We start from the raw sequence: 21,400 nt of genomic DNA, 5'->3' as shown, positions 1-21,400 counted from the left end.
ACGATAAAATGTACGGAAGTGAAGCTTTGCAAGGTCGAAGATGTATTACACCACGCAGGTAAAACACAAAAGCAGAACAAAACAAAGAAATCGTGTGGTTTTAATAACTTAACTTTGAATAGGTTACTTAACTATTACGTGGGACGCCGGCACATTGGCGATAGGTTCGGTACTTACAATTAGCACCGAACTTATCGCCTGAAACCGATATCTTAAATACTGCAAAGAAACGGGACAAGAGGTGAGTCTGCAAGCGATCCGCGTTTAGGTTGTCATGGGCACGATAGCACGTTTGGTACCATATTTACAGATCACTCTCAGAAGCTTTTTGCTATATTTACTCCTAACGGGCGGAAGCAAACATACTGAGAAATGCGCCCTTCATGTCTAACTCCAACAATTTCAACAAGTTGTTGTTTACTTACTTTACCTAATTTCTAAAGTAAAACATTTGATTTCTCAATAGCGGGATAAAGGCTAAATTTCCTTTTATGCAATAGATTATGCAGTAGACTATTTTTCTGTAAGCCATTGGAATATGATACGTACACAATAGTACACGACATGCCTGAAAGAAGCAATTTCCAACGATACTTTGCTCTTAATGCTTAAATTTAGGAAACCTTTGAATTTAAAAAAAAAAAATTCAGAAGTTGGTGCCAAGGAAAGCTGGACCTCAAGACAACCGTACAAGTGCTCTTGTGGGGTTATTTGTCTTGTGGGATAAGTATGCAGTAGACATCAGCTGACTGACGTTCCCTATAGTCCAAGTTCCCGAAAGCGAGACACGGGCAGGAACACCTAGACGGTAATACCATGGCCCTAGCTTCATAACTTCTCCGATATACTAGCTGCCAAGATCTCAGGGGTTGTGCAAAGCACAAACAAATTAGATACGGCAAAAACTACAGACGTCCATTAAGCCTTGTGTCCTGCTTAGCCATCATATTCTTATGCTCATCAGCGCGTTTCGTGACGTTTTTAGTTTGCCGCCGTATGCTATAAACAAAGTGGTCGCATCGAGAAACAGTTTCATTAGATGTTTTGTAGTAGAAACGCGTGTATTTCAGTTGACGCGTGGTCAACTTAACAAAAAGCAAAACCATTTATTTTGCCATTAAAATTACGAAAAGTTATCACAACGAGAGAAAATAATAAGAACAAAGGCAAAACGTTTTGGCCGTGCCCGCTATGGCAATAGTACCTCTTTAGCCATAGTCAGCAAATGTAAAAATATTTATTGTACTCAACAACGAGAGGACTCATGCTCGTTCCTGCGAGTGGAAAGAGAAATCCGTTTCTCGAGGAATCGTTCCTTGCCACTCTCGTGTTAACCTTCGAGGTAGAAAACGTCCTTTTCGAGTGCTTTACTCTCAGCCGCTCGCCTGTTGATCTTGATTATATGATCGTCTAGGAACTATTAGCGTCCACTTATCAAAGACACCTCGTAACGGCTGTAAATTAACATCGTGACGAGCCTGCTTTCCAGTAAATAGTAAGTGAATGAATTTGTAATGGATGCGTTACATCCCGCTGAGTCCATTTTGAAGTTCTCCACTTAATAATGTCAGATTATTGTCAGATAGTATGAGAAACTTACTGAAAATTCAGTAAGTATGTTGGCTGTGTGCTTTGAAAATTGTAAAGACCGCATAAGCGTACGCCAGCCTGACGCCGCTAGATTCTAACAGAATGACGAAAAAATTAAATCAACGATTCCGTTATTGAATCATATCGGCGTAACATAGCGATTAATGTTTGTCAATCATAGGCTACAATAACTGCCGTAAAATGCGTATCGTTTATCATATACATAATGTATTCTGTTTGTAAAAAAAAATTGTAAAAAATTCTGTACTGTAAAAATACCTCCAATAGCCGCTAACGTGTTCGTCACCACCCATTCATTTTAAGAAGGCTATAAAAAGTTCATTGCTGATTGTCAAATCAGTGTTATTAGGACAAATCAGGTCTCAAGTCCCCCTAATGCTGCAATCGCAACATGTTCCACTATTAACTGGGTGGTTTAGGCCTAAATTTGGATATAGACAAACTATTAATTGTTGAAGTAAAGATCTGTATACTAGTAGTGGAAGTTAAAAATATTTAATTATCCATTTTCTGGCTTTAGTGCCTGCAGATTTCTAACATTTAATCCTTTATTTTGGAAGCTAATTGATGTAACGGCGATATAAAAGCCAGACACAGAGGATACAGTAGAGAACCAACTGTGCGCGTCCTGTTATTCCAGTTGCTGAGCATATCTGTATTTCTCAAACGAACAAGGATCTGTGTATAATTTAATAAAATAAATAAAGTCCTCGTCTCCGTAAGAACGCTTGCTCATACTTGCTCGAGTGAAAGACCCCTGTTTTTGTTTTGTTTAGACAGTCTCATAAGGGCAACCATTACATAACCTTGGGCCGTATAATACAGTATTGATATTATGCTATTTACGTTGAAGAATGTCTGTTTAAAATGACGACGGGTGCGCATAGGAGAGTGGTGTTCTTTAAAAGGACTGTGCAATATAAACATTTGGCTACTTGGTGTAATGTATATAGCGTTTTTCGTCGCACGTTTAGATACGACGTTCGAACGTAGAATCTGTACTAGTAGGTGCGATCTTTCGTTGCTCTGAACTCTTTTTTTGATAACATCTTGTTGTGATATACAGGCCTCACCATGGTCCTTTGGCCCATTGTTGCTGCGTTCGGCGTCGTATTCTTCGTGTACCAGATCTGGTAGGCTTTTAGATATAATTAGACATCGTAGCATCCTTGGCACTATGCGTATTACTCTGTTATGGCTCTATAAAGGTTCACTTAGATTGAAGTTGTATTTATAGCGCTTGAAGCAAGCCAGTGTTTGAAAACAGTGGATCGTTAAACTTTATCACCAAAGTTTAATGTTTAATGAAAATATTTTTCCAGTCTGCTCAATGTACTTTCTCAGGCATGACGAAATTATAAGTAGGCCCGCGAGCCCCAGCAGTCGGACCTTAGTAAAGTTTAAAAATTTCATTTTTATAAGGTGAACTTTGCCTTTGAAGTAAAAAATTTACAATACACTTCATACCGAAGGCCTAGGGCAAACTAATTCTTTCAGGAAACGATATGAACACTTCCAGAAGTTTAGAAATCTTGGGATTCCAGGTCCGCCGCCATCATTCCTCGTCGGAAACATGTGGGAAATCTATTGCAAGTACGTGTGCTTACGTACAATCTATGACTCTCAATTGCTTCTGTCATTGTCTGATAAACACCCTATATCCGAAAAAAACAACATTACTTAATGCGATTTGAAGGCTTTCACCGGTTGCCGCTCTGGTTGTGAGTCATAATGTTCTATTCCGTGATGAATTTAGAGAATCCTAACTACAGGAGATTTTGTCTTTTTTTTTTGGGGTAAACTAGACAAAGGGCTACGCTTACTCAGACTGGATAGAGTATCAGCTTAGCTAATTCAATTAGCTGGTCTTTGCGCAGGGTGTAGATGTTTGCTGACCGTTTATTAATGCACGTCTCCCATACAATAATATAAGACGGACTATTTCTATAGAGAAAACGTTATTCGAAAATCTATTCGATGGATCATTTTTTTGTAAAAGTATTTTCAGAAACATATCATCTAAAGTAAGGGTGGCGGAAGCAAGAAGCAACTGTAATATAGTTCTTGCTTTGCGTTTCTTTCCAGAGGTCAGCTAAATGCTCAGCTGGACTGGCATCGTAAATACGGTTCCGTAGTGGGTTACTACTATGCCTATATACCCGTGCTTCTTATTGCGGAACCTGAACTTCTCAAGAATATCTTAGTCAGAGATTTCAGCGCCTTCCCAGATCGACCGGTGTGCAATTTTCTTTTGTGTTGCAAATAACTCAACGCACGTTCTAACTTTGAGTGCTATAATGGGTAGGACGCAGGTCATCAAACCACGACGGTTCGTCTAATCCGCTGGGCTTTCAGAAAGTTTCTCTGGATTAAGTAAATTTTAATACAAACTTTTTTTAGTTAAAATAAGCTAGAGTATATAGAATTCAATGGACAAACACTTGGGCAGGTTTTTATGACTACACCAGTAGCTGCCTTCCGGTGACGATTGTGATTCAGAAATGTTTTAGCCTTAGATTAGAAACTTTCCCTACGCAAATAATTATTTTAATTTAGTTGCCAATGACGATTTGTTCTCTCTCAATTTGCTTGTAGGCACATACAGGTAAACGGCGTAGTGATGGACTGTCGAACCTCACGGGTCAACGTTGGAGGGAAGTTCGGTCTATCCTCACGCCATTTTTTTCATCTAGCAAGCTCAAGCAGGTACAGCAGGTCGCAGATGTTTTAGATTAGCTACTCAGTTACGATTCAGGTAACGTCGTAACCTATCAGCCTAATAGGTTCAAGCAATCAAAGACAAACTGGCTGCTTTCCGTAGAAGATTCATCTAGGTCCGTTCGTTATTTTGGCCTTTTGACTATATGTAATACGCTCGTATGAGAAAAAGACGTACTTTATATGGCTAAACGCTTACGTATTTGCTTTCAGCTTTCTTCGGAAGTGGAGGGCATAGTTGATGAGTTCATGGATAATGTGCATAAAGCTTTTGCATCAGGCGGACGCTCTGTTGACATGTACGAGTTTTATCAGGCTCTCACACTTGAGACTATCTGCCGTAGCGCGATGGGAGCCGATTTCCGTGTTCAGAAGGACATCGCTAAGTCGAAAATTCTTCATGATGTGAAGAGCTTCTTTTCGCTTAATTTAAATATCCTTTTCGTCTTATTCCGTAAGCGTTACGATCAATAAGCTGTGCCGTATCACAATCTAATATAAATGCTTGGAATAGAAAAAGAGCTATCTATAATCACAATTTTTCTTTGGGTAATTTTAGACCCTACGTAAAAACAGTATGTTTTTGCTAAGTGATCATACGAGCCTATCAGGTTCGATCAATATGTAACCTAAGGCGAATTAATGGCCAAGTAGAATTTTTTATTTTCAGTCTCATTCCCAATGCTTCAGGGGAAAATAGCGGGTCTAAGTCGTCGGCGACTCATGGCGAAAAATAGAGGTGAAGATCCTGTCGGAAGGCTCAGGAAAGAATGTGCCAACATTTTTAAGCAGCGTAAAAGCAATCCCAACGTATGTCAAAGACTAATACTAGCGTAACTATTGTTATACAATCGATTCTTTCATAGCAGACAAGGCGCATCTTCTACGTAATAATAAACCGGATCACGAGTCATTCGCCCATTAACAGGCGCCAAATGTTCTAATTTAGCTAATTAACCAAGGGACTTATGCTATACAACATTATGTGACATAGTTACGTGGACTCTAAACAGTTTCACAGGGCCGATCTTCTGCAGCTGATGATCGATGCTCAGATGATAGGAGGCAGTAAACGCATCAACGTCAAATCATTCATTACTGCAGACAAGCCAGAGCGCGACGAAGAGCTGGCGGCAGAGCTCACTGCGGATTCTAATAGCACCATTCAAAGGAAGTGTCCATTCAGTGTCAAACGAAACAGCCTTACAGATAAAGAAGTGATCGACAATTCTTTCCTAATTCTACTCGCAGGCTACGAAACGACCTCGTCCTCGTTGGCGTTTATCACTCGACTATTAGTTCGTTTCCCAGGAGTTCAGGAACGCCTCCGCGAAGCTCTGCTTAAAGTAACGGAAAACGGCACCCGATTCGACCTTGAACGCCTTCAACGTTGCCAGTACCTGGATGCGGTTATCCAAGAGTGCCTTCGAATGTACCCGCCAGTCTATGCGTAAGTAACCTTTGTAACAGTTTGCCTTTTCTCCATTTGTCTCCCTTCATTTGTTTACTACGATCGATTCTAGTCTGACATCTACGTAAGATGGATATCGATTAAGCAAGTGCTCTTATTCATTAAACATAGCACATCTCACTGAGCTTAAGTTGTATATATTTATTTCAGCTTTACTATACGCAAATCCTCAATAGGAAGTACATATGACAATATAACGATTACTAAAAATATGGCAGTGTTTGCGTCCACGTGCGAGCTCCACAACAACCCAGAGATATTCCCGGAGCCGCAGAAGTTCCGCCCTGATCGATTCCTTCCCGAAAATCATTCGCCGGAAATGGGATTTGCTTGGCAGGTACGATTCATGTTTTGGATCTTCGTTGTTTCTTTATGATAAAACATTATAATTTACTGTCAGTAGCAATTGCAAACATAATGTGAAGTGTTTTTCGGTAGCAACGCAAAATAACATCTCTCTCAAAAAAAAATGCCAGTTAAAGGTTGGTTCTACCCATAACGGTCAGTGAAGAAACACAAAACAGTCTATGAAAACTACAAATGGTCAGTAATAATCTCCCGATTGATTTGAATACGTTTTCTCTCATAGAAAGAGTAAAAATTGCGAACTTCATTAAGGGTACAATATAAAATGTTAACAATTTTTCAGCCGTTTGGTGCTGGTCCTCGAAGTTGTATCGGAATGAAGTTCGCACAAATGGAGATTAAGATCACCCTTGCAAAATTACTAACGCACTATCGCTTAATTGCTGGGGCCTATGACACTGTGGGTGACGTAAACATCAAATGCGAAGTGACCCCATTTTTGCAGAGAATCAAGGACCCACTAAACGTCAGTCTCGAGAAGCTGAACGCATAGTAACTTGATTAACCTTTTTATTTATGCTATAAGCAATATTTATGCTTGTGACATTTTCCGTAGTAATATTTTACGTGAAAAAGCGATAATTTCTCTATTCTAATTAATCCAATAGAGTCTTCTTCAAAAGTTTAAGAAAAACTTTTTTAAAAATGGGAACTAGGGAGACATCTTCGTTGTAGTTATGCTGCATCACACACACAGAACAAATAAAAATCGCACAAGTCTATAGACGGTTCCGTCGAAACTCCGTAGAAAGGCATTTCATTTGATTTAGGCAGTTGTATATGCGATACGGTACCTGTTTCGAATTTCTCTACCTGATACTGCCATTAAACATCCATTGGGATGGCTGGCCGCCAGCGTGAAACTATGGCGATACCAGCCTTCAAATGTGGACTACGTCACGTCATTGCCGCAATTAGACTGTGAAATAAAATGGCTGCCGCTACGAAATATTAAGACTAATAAATATCTTGTGTTACATTTTCCCTGTGTATCAATAAAGTCGGAATGGGGCTCTTGCCTGCGCATTATATAATAGGTGGTCGAAACTCCGAAAATAATAGCTATTGTAGTAATAGTTATACCGTAACATTTGTACCGCAACAGCTGCTTTGTCCTCCGAAATTTACTAGCTACCTTCATTGAGGTATCAGATCTGCCGCTAAATGAAGAACTATACCGCACATAAACTTGTCGAAATTGCATGTGATAAGCTATTTATTAGAGCACTTCGCTTACTTACAAGTTAATTTTATGGAAATGGCATACGTTTATTTTTGGCCCAGAAAGAGTTAGGTCTCCCTCCTTGAACTTGGATCGTCTGGTAATAAACCTGGACTTATGGGTTATGACATATCAAATATTTGTAGAAAATGTCATATGGCGTAGATGTAAATTGCCTGCTTGGACTATTTACGTTAATCCAATGCCTTTGTTGAACAAGGAGAAAATGCATTCTACATAAAAAAAAAAAAATATATATATATATATATATATATATACATATATATATATATATAACTAAAATATTTAAGCTTGTTTGTTACCAGTTACCAGTGGCCAATAGTTAAGTACGCTCTTTTGGCGAGATCTCTTAATGGAGCAGTAATAATTTCAGACTTAAACTATCTATATCGCTAATAAATACTTATTGTTATTTCGCTAAGTTAAAATCAAATTGAAACTAAATAAAGATTTGCAATCTTGGGTCAGTTGGGTCTATAGCCCAGCCTCAAAACATCGTCAGCTAGTTTCCTCTTGTTCTAGTGACTGTGTATCTGTTGTGTGCTATCATGGTATCATACGGAATGACAATTGGTCCATTTGCTGGTATATCTCTCGCAAAAACTTACACTCGACCCGAAGTGTTACCAATCGACGATAGTATTGTATGAAACGTAGCTACTATGAACACCTTTTATTCAGTAATCGATTTATATTTAAAAAAAAAAAAAAAAAAACAAATATTGTATCATCGATATGCGCACAATTTGTGCTACACTGGCAAGTCGCTATTACAGAGGGCAGGTTTAGCTAGTCTGGTCTAGGTCCAGTCTGGGTTTCTGGGTCTGGGTTAAACGTACGTACGTACATACAGAGAAGGAAACCTTGCTTTCTAAAGGAACTTGGGTTTGCTTAATATTTGTCATGTCTAAAATATTGTATTGTAATTAATGCAAATTCTATAGAAAACATCTATAATTATATAGGTTTTTATAATATGACCCGGCATGTACTTCAATATTTCAGACCCTAAGTGCACATCGGTTTAGACACTTGTTCAAGTGTACGAGAAGTTCTATTTTATGTATGGCCTACATACACTCAATATAAAAGATGTTTATTTGACTGTAATAAATAATATAATTGACCCGCTGTTTAGATTATATGGAAACAGAAGAAAGTAGTTTTTATAATAGAATCATCAGTACGTATCGATATCCGATATAGGCTCCGTCCCGAATTAGGTTACCTTACCTTACCACGCCTGTTCAAGTATGGCTTCCTAACTATATGCACTCCTGTTCAAACCATCAATCAGGATGCACCGCAACATGTCACAGGCTACGCCATAACTGCTCAAGACAATCTCGAGAAATGTATAACGTGGTCACGTTTACCGTCAGAACTATATAATTTTTCTTTTATATATATAGATATAAGAAAAATCTTTCTCATATAAAGTAGTTAATTTATTATTAAGATGTCGACTTGAATGAAATCAGTATAATTTTTATGACGCCCATTATAACCCGGCAATTGGACACGCTTAGTAGTACAAACTAGCGTCAATAGGTAAAAATTTCGTCTAATGAAAAATCAAGATGGAATTACTGATCATGATAACAATACGAGGTTTAGTAAATCAAAGTTTTCAGCTGTCTGCTATGCTAAATCTCTATCCCTAGTATTAGAAATGTAGTCTTATTATAGGCCCGTGATATAGAATAGATGTGTCTGTTGTGGTTATTCTAAGAATTTTAACTTTAGCTGTATTACGTTTGTTACTCAAGAGTTATTATAACTTCCTTTCACTTAATAAAATATTATATTGAATTTTTATTAATGTCATTTTATTGACTTGTTTTGGAGCTTGTCCTGTTACGAAACGTTGTGTTTTGCAAGTCAAGTATTTCATTCTTATCTTTTATATATTTTCTACTTCGTCCTTTTGTTTATTAATTTCTCAAATTAAATCGATCGAGGAAAATAATATAAAAAAGACAAGAAGAAACGTTCTCGTGCATGCTCTGGCTTTGGTTGCACCTTTAACTTCTAAATTGACTACTCGCCAGAGCGACATCTATACATAACATGATTACAATCAACTTAAGATAAATGGGACTTGAGACCTAAAGGTTTACATTAGTTAATTTGATCCATTACACACGCAGAGTATATATATATATATATAATATATATATATATAATGTATATATGACTTGGGCATATTTGCGTAATCTGTGATAAATTTCTATCCTTTTTCAATACGAAAAAAGTGACCGCAGATTTTGCGCTAGGCAAGGTTTGACCATCTTTGATCAAACCTCAAAAGGTCGGTTAACCTAATATCTATCTTAGCCATCGGTTCGATACATCATTTTTTGTAACGACAGTCAACCTGGAGACGTGACGTTTCCACGTAGACATTTTCCATACCTCACACAGTGTTGGAAGTTTAAAGGCGGATCATTCTCTTCTCAGTATATACTAGCCAAGCACCCCACCACCATCAGTACATTTAATAGTCCCGCAGGTTCGAAAAAAAACAATCATTCGTCATTTTCCTTGACCTGGATGAGCTAACGTAACCTTGGTAAATTGTCTTTCACGTTCCTCCATTCTAAAGCTAAATCAACCATTAGATAAGGTCGTATAAAACAAGCAAAACAGAAAAATTGCCTGTAAAAATTATCTATACTTACTTATTCGTACACAATAGCGCCTCAGAGGCAAATGGGTAGTCAAAGTCCATCAAGCTGCATGCTGATCTTACAGTCATTGAGCATAGAAAAATCGTAGTAAATACATACGCCAACATGTAAGCAGTATCAACAAAAATAACCAAGATACAAATAAAAATGTCGCATTTCATGGATTTTATTGCCAAAGCAAGTCAGGAGCCAGAAGGTATGGAAAGTTCGAGTACTCAGGAGTCAGTCAAAGACCAAAAAGAAGCGAAAACAAAACTAAATATGCATTTGATGGGCATTGCAAAGTGGGCTAGTGGGTCTGGAAACTAGATTTGGCATTCGTGAAGAGAATTTACGAACTGGGTTTTTGAAAAAATTGAATAGATAATAATATTTAAGTTAACACAGACATAGGCAGGTAGTACGACCTTTACAATGTCGCTCGATTGCTTGAATCGTTGCAACAGGCAGTTAGATAGAAACGTTCACCGAAGAATTTTTAAAAATAGTGCCCCTATAAATAGAACAGCATCTCGAACTTGATTCCAAGTTTATCACCCATACTTCTTGTGAAAGTTGAACTTAAATATGTTTATAAAACTGTTTATATATCCAGCACGGAGAGTACCCGAGAGATTTTAAGCGAAGATCTTTGATTGTTTGCACGGTCGCAAATAGGTCAATGGCTAGAGGCCGCAATCCTGATCGTACCGGTGTCGCAAACTTGCGACATTGTTGTAGCATTAGCTCAAGCTTACGTTAAAGTTGTGATTGATCCCAACATAGGAGACAGCTTGTAATACTACATAAACGATTGCGGAATTACAATTACCTTTAATGAATTGCAAATAAGCTAACTTCTTGTTTAACATTGTTGCAGAGTTTATAGAGAAACAAAAAAGAGGAATGGTTGTCATCTGTCAACTTCATGACTTCAACTGACCCTTTCCAGTGGCTAGATATGGAGCACAGCGTTTCTGAAAACATTTACAATCGGTATGGTACCATGTCATGTAAAAACTGGCTATCTTGCAAGGAAATTTTATTAAAAATCTCATCCTGTAGCTGCAGGTGCTTTGAACTGCAAGTCAGATATCCCATCACTGATCGGCAGAACATGCAATAAGTACGCAGATAGGATATCTTGCTTAACAGGGTAACCAAGTAATTATAGATCACGGAATAGCAGGATCAGTTTTTAAAATCTCGTTTAGTTACAGCAGGTTTCACATTTAGATACTCGCCACAATAGCGTGAAAGCTAGGCTGGTATTTTCTAACCGCGTTAGCACCCGCTAAATTTGCGCGCTTGTCTGTCCTTAGCTCTAAATTGTTTGTTCCAGTTCGTTTGATATCTTAATCGCTGATTTGCCAAGCCTTATTCAAAATACCCGGCGCCTTGGGAGGTCATACTCGAGATCAGTATGCAGAAAACTAAAAAAACAACCTTCAGACACGGAGGCAGACTGGCCACACACGACCAAACCGGCAGAATTTAAAATTAATCAACGATTTATCCGCTTATCTCTATACAGCAGATGCCACGTGAGCTAAAACGGCACGTACATTGAAAAGCACTTATTGCAACAACATTAATAAGAAATCTACGCGTTTTTTTTTTTTTACCTGACACTGTCTGCGGTGCTCAGCTGCTGTGGAAGAGACTAGTCGCACTGGACTAAGCTAGCTTTAGCCTAAACATAAAGCAAACTACATTTAGAAGGGCCTTATGTTTACACGTGTGAGCCTATCGTCGTCTTCTGTATTTGCTCGTCAACATTCCTATGTTCAGGGAACAGGTAGCTTGCGATACGTCGGGTTACTCGTGATTCATTAGCAACTATAAGGAAAAAATGACTGAAGTAGACCCACATTTTTGTACCACAGGATGACGAACGCAAAGTGTAAAAACCTGGATAGAAAAAAGTAAACACGTAACTGCTGGGAAATTTTGGCCGCAGCCTTCAGTCTGTACTTCCAGTACAAACAGCGAGTTTTCGTCCACTAATTAAGGCATTACATACTTGTAGGCTCAGCAACTTGTGGCACACTAAATAGGACAGCGCTGAATGTCCTTAAGATGCTTCATTGAAAGAAACAGCGACACTAATATAAGTTCGTTACGCTTTGTTTAGTTATTATGACTTAATTTTATTCGCAGCAGGTTTAATCCTCTTACGCAAATAGGTAGGGGCACTATACGGCCTTGCCCATGGCAGCACCGCCGTGACTTATGTGTTTTTCTGCTGAAATTCAAAAGACGCGGTTATCCAGGTTCGAATCCCGTCGTAAACTTACCCGGTATAGTGCTAGCAGCCCACCGTCTAAGTGAATGAATAACTGCTCTAGTACCGGGCCAAAAATATATAACATATCATAAAAAGCCACTGCTTTAGTGGTAGCGCGTCTGGCAATTTTTCCTACTCAATGCCGAAGGAGCGCAAATGTTCCAGGACCCTGGAAAGTTCTGTTCGATATTTGAACATTTTTGTAATTAAAATAAAATACAAGCTAGATTTTCATAAGGAAATATTATACGACGTAGTTAAGGCACCTGCCAAATCTTAGTGCTAGCTTTCGGACATTCTAAAACAGCAGCTCTAACCAACACTCCCAGAGGTTTCCTTACATTACCTCAATTTACAATATTACACAAAATCCGGACGGTCTCACTTTTAACAGCATATCCATAACGGACGTAACGGCGCCTTACAGTTTCCAATCTTCCAAAATTTCAGAAATAAAATGGGTATGCTATGAAATATGTCAACAGCAAGGATTAAAGTAGATCCATCTGCAAAATTCCACCTGACGTAGATCCGATGTAGGCAATCGTTTGTCCTATACACTCCATCATTGACACCTGGATATTTAGCCACAAACTATTGTCTTGGCTAAATTCAATACGGTACATCATCAGCTAAATCTCTTTCACTTTCTATGAAATCGTTTTGCCAAGTCATCGCAATTTTTGGCAGTCAACATCGATTCCTGTCTTATCTCTCAAAGATTATTCACGTCGTGGAACCGTATTACGTGCCAATATGACTTTTGATCTGGCAAAATCAATAGTAATTAAATCCAAGTAGATTACTTCCCTCTCTGATAACAGTGTAATCGTTCCCGTCCTTTTCTTTCTGTTTGACATATGTTACCACACGAAACCGCCTTCCGATCAGTGCAAGTAAACTGAGTTCGGCATTTGGAAACAGGCATTAACTTTTTTTTATAGCCAAGTCGGTATTCATAGGGAAAGTCACTCCTGAAAATTTAGAAAGTACGTATTTGAGTACCCATTCAGAAATCGAGTGTACCTATTACTACACCTAGTTTAATCGATGGACTGTATAATTAAAAATTTAGAGACGCTGTAAAGTTTTCGCTTCTAACATTCGATGAATCGGTCTATTACGCTTGCTCAGTCTCTCTAGGTCTTCTCTCAGTGAGCCTGAGGTTTCTGCAAAGCTTGGCCTTTTGTCAGTTGTTCGCGCAGCCCCTCAGTGGCAACGGGCTTGATACTTCCCTACTTATCGATGAAACTTAGGACATTGCTTCCTACACGTCAGTGGTTATTATCCGATCTTTGCTTTTAGCTAACGAGATCTTTTTTCATTTAGGGCATCAGAAAAGATTGAGAAACCCGGTTTCCCACTAACGAACAAAATGGTTTTTTGGTCTATAGCGGCCGCCTGCTTCGTCCTCTGGCTTGCGTACCAGTTCAAGTAAGTTGTTCTCGACACCTGGAAAGATGAGCACTACAGTTTAGACGGCTATCTTATTACCGCGAGATCATCTCAAGGCTTTTTTCTACGGATGCCCAATTTATCATCTAATTATCGTATTGATTATTAGGTAACGCTCGCAGTTCGTTTGATCGTATTTACGATGTCTAAAACCGATATTGATTTCCATTTTTTTTTGCCACAAATCGGAGTCAAGTTTGTGCTCAACTTAGGTCACTCGAAACAACGAGATCTCATTTGAATACATTTTTAAGGATTTCAAGCTACTTTCGGGATGGTTAATTATATGGGGGCTTTAGATGGAACGTCACCAAACGATCTTGGAAACAATTATTGTGTACATATCAGTGCGACCTAGGACTTCAGCACAATAGTCTCCTGTAATAGAAAAGGATTCACTGTCTAATTAAACGTACATAGCTAATGTTTTTAGACAAACGTCACCCTTAAAGAACATTCCCGTGAAAAAAACAAATACGGTATTAAAATTCTGCATGCTGGAACTGTTAATCCCCGTTACGGTACAATGGTATTGCTAGTCTGGACACGACAAAGCTAAACGGCTTCGTTCTACAGCTGGATGTAGCCTGAATATTAAGCCAAACATAGGTTCGAACGATATCTTTTTAATTTTTTACATTTCAGGTTAAGATACGATAACTTCCAAACGTTCAAAAAACTGCGTATCCCGGGACCGCCTCCATCGCTCCTATTTGGCAACGCATGGGAAATCTATCGGTTGTAAGTATTCCTGTCACCTCTATCTAAAATCTTAGATGACGATTTATGGCTAAAGATTTGCCGTAATGATTTCCATCAACAAGCTACAACGTTAGTTTGTATACTAAGGTATTACTCTTTTTCAACGGCAGGGGTCATAAGGAGGCACAAATGAAATGGCATCGCCGCTACGGTCCTATTGTTGGCTATTTCTTTGGTTACGAACCCATTCTGCTGATCGCTGACCATAAAGTTCTGAAGCACATCTTACTTCGAGATTTCGTTAGCTTCACAGATCGACCTGTACGTATCAAACAATTGTTTCTTACTATTTGGTCATATAGTGTACGTTATTCGTAACTCCACCATAACCGTAGAAAATCAGTATCTCACATATAAATAAAAGCTGTAACGTACTCACAAAAGGTGACTGGCTTTTATACATTATACGATAATGATACGATATAGTAATAACTACGTTATACGATACAGAAACTGTATCGTATAATACTTCATAAGTTATTCTGTATAAAGTTCCCTTTAAGTGTTCTATACGCTCGTCTCTAACCGCTTAACAAGTAGATGATTCGTTTTTAAAATGTTTTTTTCTTTTCCACATGATTTAGCAAATACATTGTTGTTTTATGTCAGCTGTTTGTGCTAATCGGTATGTAACATGGAAAAGTGTATCAAAGTTCTAATTTAGAGGACGGTTCGGATCTCATGGACATTTCCAGGACGTACGTAAGTTAATTTGAAACATTGTCATTGTTAATAATGGTATTTGTTGTGCAATCAACCATGTGCTCTTCGCAGGAACTTCTATCAGGCGGTGCCAGTGGCAATTTCGATGAAGCCCTTACAGCTCTTAAGGGTCAGCGGTGGAAACATGTCCGTTCGACGTTAACCCCATCGTTTACAGTTAGCAAACTCAAACAGGTACGTGTTGATAGGTATACTGATAACGACTTAGTTTATCGACCGTTACCTGATAAATGTGTCGTGCAAACCTAAGCAGTTATGTCACATTTCTGTAGGGAGATTGTTGAAATTCGCCGGAAAGGGCGGCCCTATGTGAAACGGATCGTTATCGCTACAAATTATTCTGCACTGCTTCCAAATTACTCGTACAACAAGAGAAGAGATCGATATCTGCTCTGAAAATTTAAGCGATCAACGTAAAATCATTGATGCTGTCAAATATACCTGATTACCAATTGTTTTTCCTTTTCTATAAAAATTGTGAAATTAATTAATATCTGATCTCTTGGTCCCTTCAGATTGCGTCAGAGATGTCAAAGATTGTCGATGGTTTCGTAAGTAACGTCGACAAAGTCTATGAGTCCGGTGCGCGCTCGATTGAACTCTATATACTCTACCAAGCTTTGACGCTGGAAACAATTTGCCAAACCGCAATGGGGGTCGATTTTGCCGTTCAAAAGGACGTCGCTAACTCGAAGCTACTCAAACATATTAGGATTATATTCAGCGTCTCTATAACCCTCATTTCCCTGCCTTTTCGTACGTTTTATTAAGTAATTGCTATAAATCGCTTTTCAAATTTGATCTGTTCGCTTGTAAATAGAATGCCTCTCTATTTCAACAGACCCAAGTTCCGTACGTAACAAACGAAGCCTTTTCAGGAAATCTCTTTTAGCCGAGTAATTAAACTGCTTCATTAGGTAGGCTCGATAGGTGCCAATGTACGCTTTTATTACCTGTGTATTCTAAGCTCATCAATCCTTATCTTAACTAATATCGTTGAATTCTCGGTTCCCGTTACATAGCGCACGTATCCGTCCACGCTGACGACCTATTGGACACTCTTAGTACTAATTGAAAACGAGAGCAAATCGTCTTGCGAAACCTATGGAAATCCTGAAACCTGTAAAAAATTTGTCGAAAAGGATCGCTTCGCCGTCCACACTGATTGAAGACTGGCCGGTCAACAAACGTACATTGTCCAGCATCATATTCTGTAGTAATTTCTAAGCAAACACTGTGTATTACCTTTCAGTTGCGTTCCCGATCCTGTTAAGACTTGGTTACGGGCTGTTCCAGAGAATTTCATTTATGTTTCTTAATCAAGGTGAAGATCCTGTAAGGGTTCTGCAGGACCAGTGTAGTAAAGTGGTCAAAACGCGTCGCGCCAACCCGGCGGTAAGTTTTAATTGCCGCAACTGAGCCGATTGTATGATATTAATAGGTGTTGCGATTAACTTCACTATGAAAGGATCGTATTAGTCAGAAATAGGGTAAAAAAAATTTGTCAATTAACTGTTACTGAAAAACGTGCGTTTAAAATATCTTATTCATATAGGTTATCTCACCAAAGTGTATTATTGTTGCTGGATCCTTAAATCTGCAAAATTTCCAGTGTAAATTCTTCACCTAATTGTACTACACAGACACTTTGCTATCAAACGGGATTTCCTTGTAAACAAATGCTATTAAAATGCTTATAATGTTCTATTAAATAGATATTGTATGAATGACTATCAGTTGAATAATGTTTTAAATAAAACTTAAAAATTAAATAAAACTGCTACTATACAGCATTAATGTTCTTTAGCAACTATATGCTCCTCATAGGTTAGGAGACCTTTTACAAGGCTTAGCCTAAAAGTAAATTCTAGATCAAGAGTGTGTGACGGACATTGCAAATCAACGTACTATCATTGTTCTATTGATAATAGCTGTTTAAGTAGACATTGTCTACTGAAGTGGTAGCAGTTTGTTTACGTAAGGTCCATATAAGAAAAATCACGGATCACTGACAGAAGAGCCCTTTTCTACTTCTGTGACGGTATAGAATCGACGTACGGATCTACTTCAGCTGATGCTTGATGCTCAATCGACAGAGGAGGACGGAGTGGACCTGAATTCACTGATCGCAGGCAACGAGACCGAAGAACGCAAAAAACAACAAAAAAGAACGTTTGGTACAGTAAAAAGCAGCGAGCACAATGGTTCGGACAACCAGCAAATAGTTAGACATCCCTTTGCTAACAAATCTAAGGGACTCACAGACTCAGAAGTCACTATCAACGCATTCCTTGTTCTTCTTGCTGGGTAAGCAGAGTTCCTAAACATCTATGTTTTATCTTGGAAAGGAAGTCCGCCCGTTTTTTTTCTACTGAATAAAAAACACTGCATTTTTCACTCCTGTAACGTCAAGCTATGACGTTACGTATTCCTGGCTATATATGTTCATGACATTCTCGTATTGCTCCATTAAATAATGTATGTCGTTTCGAGGAAGTTCTCCAATTACGTTTTGAGTGATCGATCCGTATCGAAGCTAGGGCCGCGAAAGCCCTTAGAGCGAAAATCCATCGGCACAAAGTCCAGAGGATATGGAGGGTGCGACAAAACCCTTCTATTCGAGGTCGAAGAGGACAGCTTTTGCGATGCTTGCCCTATGCGGCGTGACGCTATCATTAGGCAAGACGAGCTGACATCGTCTATCGGATCTTTTCTCCTAAATAGCCTGGTTGACTTATTGTCATGTATGGAGATAGTTACCAGAGCACATAACGCAGATATCTATGTTAGCTAGTTTATGGAAGGATTTGTGAGGTGTTCCTGCGTTATGAGACGCCATAGGATGTTTATAAAATCACTCAAGGGTAAAACAGCTATTCTATGCCATGACACGCCAGGTGGAAATTTATTGCTGACCCACCTTTTGAACCGCGGTACGAGTCATATGGAATAACAGCCCAGCAATCTATAGGTTACAGTTGTGCGTATTAGTACATGACAAAAGGGGTAAGGTTGACATGATGCAGGATCACATCATTTCATTGACATTATGCATGTCGAATCTATCGCGTGTAAATGTTACAGCATAGTCTATTATATCGCTCCTGGAGCCACCCAATATGCGATCTCTGATCAATGTTCTATGTAAATGTCGGTCACTGTGGCCACGTGACGCCCAGTTTCGCGTGAGATATTAAGATCCAACGTTCCGTAGGACTTCATCAGGACAGGGTTCAAGCGATGAAAAACTATTCGCATTACGAAACGCAGACGTGTCTAGGACAAGCTTCACCATGTTCTCCTTGAAATACTGGGCCCGCTCCCTTGCGACGTTGTCGTATAAAGCCTGCATTAGGCACAGCTATGGCGCAATTGCTGCGATCAGCAGAAAGGAATCATCATGAAATCAACATATCTCCGTTCCAAGTGCCTGGTTCGATGGCGTACAATCATCATGAAATATTTTTTTCGTTTAGAAATAAGTGGCTCGGTATGCCCTTTTCGATGCGCAAACTTCTCCGTGATTGTTTTCTTAAAACAAAAATTTTTAACCGCTCACTGTTGTGTATTATTGCATTAGCACAGCTGACGTAATTTTTTCAAATCGGTCGGAAGCACCGATGGACGTTAAGCCGCAATTCTCTGTTGGATTTAGAGAAATAATAAGCCTCAGGTTTCTGCGTCAGCTTAAAGGACGTAAAATGCTGATCTTTTCTACTAGTTCTCGACCCGTTTGTCGGCAATCTCCCTTCAGTAGTACCTTCGATTGGACATCATTATGGTCAGGCGTTCAACTAGGACGGGAAGCATTCTTTCTGCTTTGGACATCGTTTTCAAACATGACAAGCCAGCCTTTATTTGCCAGTCCTCTTAGATACAACGTCGCTAGGGTACGCAAAAAAAATATTATGGCCTGTTTCGACGGCGCTTCGACCTTGACAAAATCCGTAGCACAGAATATATCGAACATCCATTTTAACGCGTTTTTTTGACCTGAAATTACACTGATAATGCTGTACCGCTACAGCACGTTCATAGAGCAAGAACTTTATTTTCAACCTAATGTAATAGACCTAATTTCTAGAGTGGAAAATGTTACACCTAATGGAGTGAAGCAATTCTTAAAGATTCTATTTATTCTACCTTTACAGTTACGAAACAACTTCTTCTACATTAGCGTTCATGACCCGTCTACTCGTTCGCTTCCCTGAAGTGCAGGAGCGCCTTCGTGAGGAGCTCGTCCAAGCAACAAATAACGGAACTCGGTTCGATTTTGAAGTTCTTCAGAAATGCCAGTATCTAGAGGCTGTGCTTCAAGAAACACTTCGAATGTACCCACCCATTTACTCGTAAGTGGCGCTATTTTCAGTTATTTATATGCAAACATCGATTCTTCAAATACGTTACACAAATATGTATTATAGTGGCAAAACGTCATGTTATTGCATCCTCAACTTGTATCTATTCTAAATTGCTTTAGATTCACGGTTCGCACGGCTAGCGAGGACAAGGAGTATGAAAACATTCAAATCCCTAAGGGTCTGAGCGTGTCTGCGTCTACCTGCCAGTTACACAACGACCCCAATGTTTTTCAGGAACCAATGAAATTTCGTCCTGATCGATTCCTGCCTGAAAATCGAACTGTTGACATGCTGTTTGCACACCAGGTAGTCAACCTATTTCGATATCGACATATATATATATATATATATACATATCTTGGAATCAACCTGCTTAACCTATCGGTATAAAACGGTTCACGATTCCGGAACATAGATCGTGACGACAAAAGTCCAATAATGTATTTACCCCATGAATTTTATGGCTCGACTGAAACCCGCGTCAATTTTGTATCCATTGCAGTCAATTTTTTTTGTCATAATATGTACACTACCCAACTGCAATATTTATTTATTTATTTTTTTTTTTTTTTAACTACAATCAATAATCTAATAGCATAACGGAGCGAATTTTCTCTTCAGCCGTTTGGCGTTGGTCCACGTAACTGTATCGGGATGCGGTTCGCTCAGATGGAAATCAAGATTACGGTAGCCAAACTATTAACAAAGTATCGCCTCAAGGCCGGGAAGTTCGATAGGCTGCATGATGCGCACATTAACGTTGATTGTCTTCCTGTTCTACAAAAAATCAAAGATCCTCTATTGGTGACTATAGAGAAAGTCGGTCATTGAACAGCGAGGACGTTCCAATATTCTAACCTTCGATAAATGTGATAAGGATGCATACTGAATATGAAGCTGCTAAAATCCATGTGCTGGACATGTGGAATAATCAAAATGATCTGAATTGAAGAAGATCATATAGTAAGAATGAGATTAACTATGAAAAAATACGTTTACTTTTTAAATGAATATTTAATCCGAGTGCATGATAGTACGTTGAGTGGAGTGAGAATCAACTATGCGTAATAATGAAGTAAGGGCCTGGCGTCCGTCCTAAATAGCTTACCAAGAGATTACTGGTATAGTTTGATAAAAACATTTTGACAGAACAAAATGCGTTCCAGATATATTTCTGTGTAATCTCTTCTAAGATGCATGCATAACCAATCCATTACTGCTGCTTTCAATAAGAAAAAATAGCCGTTAATAAAAATTATTTTATCATATATACACTGCGTGCATTTAGCTAACACAAAAGACCAGTAATAGTTGGGACATACGATTCATTTACAGTTGAAGCATAAACAGGAGAAGAGCATATTACCTTTTACAAGGGCTACTTCTGACAGTCTCGCATTCACGCAGACTTTCTCTCTGTACACATAAAGACACGCTTCTACCCAGTCAGGCAGCCTAAACAAAAAAAAATAAATAAAAGTCTAGTCCATAAAAGTCTATTCTTTACGGGTGGCGGTCAACTTTCTCTATCTATCTTTTCGGATAAAAAAAAACTACGAGACATCGTCGGTAAGCCTATTTTTTTTTTTACTAAGCATAATATTTACCAACGACATAAACACCACTGATTAAAGCTCTAATCTTGAGGTACGTTACAGACATGGCTGAACTTACTAAACTCATGTTATGCTCAGTGAGCTCATCTGCGAAAACCCCCTGATATCGGCCCAAAGC

The 21,400-nt window shown here is 38.8% G+C and overlaps 1 protein-coding gene across 1 annotated transcript; it reads left to right on the top strand.

Moving 5' to 3' along the window:
- Positions 1-1,384: 1,384 nt before the first annotated feature.
- LOC111243735 (uncharacterized) lies at positions 1,385-21,160 on the top strand. Its single transcript, XM_086978547.1, has 22 exons — positions 1,385-1,495; positions 2,678-2,744; positions 3,109-3,204; positions 3,697-3,847; positions 4,207-4,317; positions 4,543-4,783; positions 5,000-5,139; positions 5,343-5,779; positions 5,951-6,137; positions 6,450-6,658; positions 7,272-7,311; positions 10,968-11,074; positions 13,695-13,799; positions 14,466-14,561; positions 14,693-14,843; positions 15,357-15,479; positions 15,821-16,061; positions 16,558-16,700; positions 17,353-17,612; positions 19,457-19,654; positions 19,786-19,972; positions 20,288-21,160. Exons 2-22 carry the CDS (start codon positions 2,686-2,688, stop codon positions 20,495-20,497), a joined length of 3,492 nt encoding a protein of 1,163 aa, XP_086834673.1. The 5' UTR covers positions 1,385-1,495; positions 2,678-2,685; the 3' UTR covers positions 20,498-21,160.
- Positions 21,161-21,400: the final 240 nt, after the last annotated feature.

The sequence above is a fragment of the Varroa destructor genome, unplaced genomic scaffold (genome assembly GCF_002443255.2).
Source record: "Varroa destructor unplaced genomic scaffold, Vdes_3.0 BEIS01000002.1, whole genome shotgun sequence".
Taxonomy (NCBI): domain Eukaryota; kingdom Metazoa; phylum Arthropoda; class Arachnida; order Mesostigmata; family Varroidae; genus Varroa; species Varroa destructor.
Note: the sequence above shows the minus strand (reverse complement) of the source record. Positions and strands in the feature narration are given on the sequence as shown.

Excerpts from the sequence above, each read along its gene's own strand:
- LOC111243735 (XM_086978547.1), top strand. The coding sequence starts at position 2,686 with ATGGTCCTTTGGCCCATTGTTGCTGCGTTCGGCGTCGTATTCTTCGTG. Across the intron at positions 3,205-3,696 it reads ATGTGGGAAATCTATTGCAA|AGGTCAGCTAAATGCTCAGC; the intron begins GTACGTGTGCTT and ends GTTTCTTTCCAG. Across the intron at positions 16,062-16,557 it reads CCTCATTTCCCTGCCTTTTC|TTGCGTTCCCGATCCTGTTA; the intron begins GTACGTTTTATT and ends ATTACCTTTCAG.